The 5,233-nt window shown below is 20.3% G+C and overlaps 2 protein-coding genes across 2 annotated transcripts in view; both read left to right on the top strand.

Moving 5' to 3' along the window:
- The window catches only part of PRSY57_1005100 (DnaJ protein, putative), a gene marked incomplete at both ends in the record, with an annotated part of 2,156 nt that extends 672 nt beyond the window's left edge, over positions 1 to 1,484 (top strand). Inside the window, one exon of the mRNA XM_020114842.1 lies at positions 1 to 1,484. Within this exon, the coding sequence (XP_019970387.1) occupies positions 1 to 1,484 (1,484 nt within the window).
- A 988-nt stretch (positions 1,485 to 2,472) lies between these two features.
- PRSY57_1005000 (DnaJ protein, putative) lies at positions 2,473 to 5,028 on the top strand (the record flags this gene model as incomplete). The annotated part of the gene is made up of 1 exon (XM_020114840.1): positions 2,473 to 5,028. One exon carries the CDS (start codon positions 2,473 to 2,475, stop codon positions 5,026 to 5,028), a length of 2,556 nt encoding a protein of 851 aa, XP_019970386.1.
- Positions 5,029 to 5,233: the final 205 nt, after the last annotated feature.

Here is a 5,233-nt window from a genome sequence, read left to right as displayed (position 1 = left end):
AAAGATATGATTTAGCTAATATATTAGGATATGAAAATTGGACTGATTATTGTATTAATGAATTTACTAGTGAAAAGAATAATTATAAGTATATTAAAGAATTCTTTGAAATAATTAAAAAGAGGATAGATATAGATTATAGCACGATTAATAGAGGTATAGAATTATATATGAATAGAATGAATGGAAGTTACCACAATCACGATGAAAAAAAAAATAAAATAATAAAAAAAAATAATAATAATAATAATAATGAACATATATATGGGAACAATATTTATGGGAACAATATTTATAGTAACCATAGTACGTGGGATTATGGTGAGTGCTTTTATAAATCGAAGGAAAAGAAAATGTTTATATACGATTGGTATTATTATTACAACCTAATGACAAACAAAATCGATGAATATACAATAAATAAATATTTTCCACAGAGTTATGTACTAGATAATTTTATCCGAATAATATCACGGATATATAATTTTTATTATACGCGAGTTAGGAATACAGAATTAGGGAATGGTTGGGAAGAAAACGCAATAATATATAAAATAGAAAGAATAGAAAGAAAAGAAAGGATATGGAATAGAAAAGAGAATGATGATATAGAAAAAAAAAGTAATGATTTGTCATCATGGTTTTTAGGATATATATATATAATACCATATATAGATATTAGTTTTAAAGATTATTTTAGAATACGTAATATAAATAGTTTATCGAATACTTATTTAATTTGTAAAGGACATGTTATAATAAATTATAATTTTGTACGTACTGTACCTATAGAAGAAAAATTATTTAGTACCTCTGAAATTACAAGTTTATTTCATGAGTTTGGTCATGCATATCATTTATTATTATTATCTAATAAATATAAATTATATAATTTTAATAATATTCCATTAGATTATGCTGAGTTCTTTTCACATATTAATGAACATATTGGTAATAATTATAATATTATATATAATTTATCTAATGAAAAAAAGGATAATTCCAAAATCGAAAAACATATTTTTAATTCATTTAAGATTGATGAATTAAGATTATCACATATATATACACAATCGATAATTGATTATTATATACATAACCTAAATCCATATATATTTTTTAATAAAAATAATAATTATAATATAAATAATGATGAAAATATCTTAAATAATTTTTATGATCTTATAAATTCTGAATTCCCATATAATATTAATCAATTTAATTATTCTTTAAATTCTACAAGTTTCCCATATCATTTCTCCTCCTTATATGCAGGATCTGTTTTTAGTTATTTACTTGCTGAAATTAGAGTACGTCTTTTTCTAAATCAAAAACAACTCTCATTAAAAAATAACAAATCCTTATCCTCATTTCAAAAAAACTTTTATGATATCATATCCATTAATTACATGGACAAAAATAATTATCCATCTATAATACACCATGTTATAAAAAACAAAAACGAAGTATTACAAAAAATGTAATTATTATATAAATATATACATATGTAAATATATATACATATATAAATATATACATATATAATATTATACATATATAAATATATACATATATAAATATATACATATATAAATATATACATATATAAATATATACATATATAAATATATACATATATAAATATATACATATATAATATCATACATATATATATTATACATGTTGTTATATATATTTATTTATTTATATGTTTTTTTTTTTTTTTTTAAAATATTTATTTAATCAAACCTATCTTATTATATCTTATATATAAACAAATGAAATAATTTCATGTTCAAAAAATTTTGTATATATATATATATATATGTATATATAATTTTTTTTTTTTTTTTTTGTTCCTACTTATAAGTGCTATAATTTGTTACTACATATATATATAAATATATTTATATATTTATATATATATTGAATTTTTTTTTTTTAATTTTGAACAAATTGAAAAGCCACTTATATGTATATAATTCACATAATATATATATGAATAAATTTTTTTTTTTTTTTTTTTTTGTGATTATAAAATAATATATATATTATATATATATATATTATATATATATATTATATATATATTATATATATTTATTTATTTTTTATTGGAATAAATACTTTTGAATTTCTACTATTTTTCTTCGATTGTTATGTTGCGACATCATGGATTAAGGGACAAAAGGAAACAAATAAGAGAATGTTGTTTATTATATATGATAAATAAAAAAAAATAAAATATATATATATATATAATATTTCGTTTAGATATTTTATATGTTTACTAATTTTATAATAATATGGATTGTGCATATATTAAGTACATGTTTTGAATAAAAGGGTAAAAGAAGTAGAGTGCTTTTCGATTTATTTATTACCTTCATATATATAAAGTACATATATATATGTATATATATATATATATATATATTTTTTTTATGTATACATAATATATGTGTAAAGATCATGATGGATATTGAAAAGTGCTTGTGTTACTATAAAATTTTGAACGTGGATACAGATGCGTCTGTTGAAGAAATTAAAAAGAGTTATAAGAAAGTTGTGCTTCTGTATCATCCTGATAAAAACACTCATTTATGTGATGAAGATAAGAAGAGATATACAAACATATTTCGAAAGATTCAAGAAGCTTATGAATGCTTAACAAACGAGGTTCAAAGAAAATGGTATGATAGAAATAGAAAGAGAATTATAGAAGGTAGAGAAAGTAGTGAAGAGAAGAATTCAGGGAAGCAAAAATATGTATATAGTTATACAAATATAAATATTTGGAAATATTTTAATAATACATGTTATAATGGTTTTGATGATACAGAGGGTGGGTTCTATGATGTTTATGGTAAACTTTTCGATGATATAATAAAAGAAGAAAATGAAGAAATTAAAATTATGAATAATATAAAAGGTTTTCATAATAATGGAAATAATCATAAAAAGAAAAGGGAAGATAATCTGAATAGTTCTGATAAAAATAATATACATAATAATATACATAATAATAATAAAAATAATAATGGTGACGATAATAATAATAATAATAATAATAAAAATAATGTTCATAATAATGGTGATGATAATAATAATAATAATAATAATAATAATAATAATAAAAATAATGTTCATAATAATGGTGATGATAATAATTTTTATTTTATCAAAGCACCGCATTTCGGAAACTCAGCAACATGTGGAAAAGACATTGATGAGTTTTATGAATACTGGTCCAATTTTACTACGGTAAAAAAAGTAGATTACTCATATGAATATATAAAAACATATGAATATGAAAACCGAAACTTTCGAAGGAACTTAAAAAAAGTAAGTGAGAAAAGAAGTATAAAAGAAAAGAAAGAATACAACGAAAACATACGTTCTCTAGTTAATCACATTAAAAAATATGATATACGTTATAATAATAGAATTGTGGAATTAATCGAAGAAAAAAGAAAAAAAGTCGAATTAAGAGAATTAAAAAAAAAACAAGAAATATTAAAGAGAAAATTATTATTTGAAGAAAATAAAAAAAAAGAATATTATGATAAAATGGAAGAACCATATATATCATCATCATCATCATTATCATCATTATTAAATGTATACAAATATAATAATGAATGTAAAGATATAAATTATTCTTTTGAAACAAATAAAAATTCATTACCAAATTATACAAAGGATAAACAAAACGTAGATATAACAGAAACTAACACACAACATATAAATCAAAAAAAAATGAAACACTTTACGGATGATCATAATATATCTAGTGTTCATGATATAAAAAGAAAAAATAATGATCATCAGCACTTTATGCATAGTCATAATGAAGATGAACATAACGAAAGGGTTATAAATCAAATTATATATCGATGTGAAGTTTGTAGAAAAAATTTCAAATCTATGAAGCAGTATGCTTCTCATGAGAAGTCCAAAAAGCACATGAATAATTTTTTGAAAAATGCATGTAGGTATTCTATGGATTATATGTTTGGAGAGGAAAACAGGGATGATTATATTAATGATCCCAAATGTCGTGATAATAAAAATAAAAAAAATAATGATGATGATGTTGATGAAAGTGAATCCATACATAGTGATAATAAAAAAAATAATAATAATGATGATGATGGTGATGACGGTGGTTCTATACTTAGTGATTATAATAATGAAAGTGAATCTATACATAGTGATAATAATAATAATAATGATGATGACGGTGGTTCCCTACGTAGTGATTATAATAATGAAAGTGAATCCATACATAGTGATAATAATAATAATGATGATGATGGTGATGACGGTGGTTCTATACGTAGTGATTATAATAATGACAGTGAATCCATACATAGTGATAATAATAATAATGATGATGATGGTGATGACAGTGAATCCATACATAGTAATTATAATAATGACGGTAGTTCTATACGTAGTGATTATAATAATAATAATAATGATAAGGATAAAGAAAAAAATGGGATAAAGGTAAAGAGCGATTCAGAATGCTCGTCCCAATGCTCCATTTCAAATGAAAATGATGATATTTTATGGTGGTATAAAAATAAAAAAAAAAAAAACTACAAAGATATGTTAACTTGTTCATATAATAACCCAGAAGAAAATAATGTTGATATATTAAATGAGAAAATAAAAACAAATGATAGTAGTGATAATTATAAAAGTTCAAGGAAAAAGAAAAAAGAAAAAAAAAAAAAAAAAAAAAAAAATATGAATATAACGGAAAGTCATGATAATATTATTAAAAATAATAATATGAATATTATAAATAAAGTAGATGAAGATAAGAAAATGACGAGTGTTCCTATTAGCAACTGTAAAAATTTAAAAGAAAATATAAAAAATCTTAAGTGTCAAATATGTCAACAAATTTTTGATTCTAGAAATAAATTATTTCAACACATACAAGAAAAGGGGCATTCAGCTTATAAAAATGTAGATACTAATATAAAATCAAATAGGGGAAGAAAGAAAAAGAAATGAGGAAAATATAAACATAGAAAATAAAAAAAAAAAAAAAAATTTATGTATATATTTATTTATATTTGAATTAAAGTTACTCTTTTTTTTTTTTTTTTTTTTTTTTTTTTTTTAAATATACATCATTGTATTTCTTTTTATTATCCATTACTAATTTATTTATTTATTTATTTATTAATATTTTTATTTCCCCTGTTAATTTTATTCG

This window comes from Plasmodium reichenowi, chromosome 10 (genome assembly GCF_001601855.1).
Source record: "Plasmodium reichenowi strain SY57 chromosome 10, whole genome shotgun sequence".
In the NCBI taxonomy this organism is placed as follows: Eukaryota; Apicomplexa; class Aconoidasida; order Haemosporida; family Plasmodiidae; genus Plasmodium; species Plasmodium reichenowi.
This window is presented reverse-complemented; position numbering and strand designations above follow the sequence as displayed.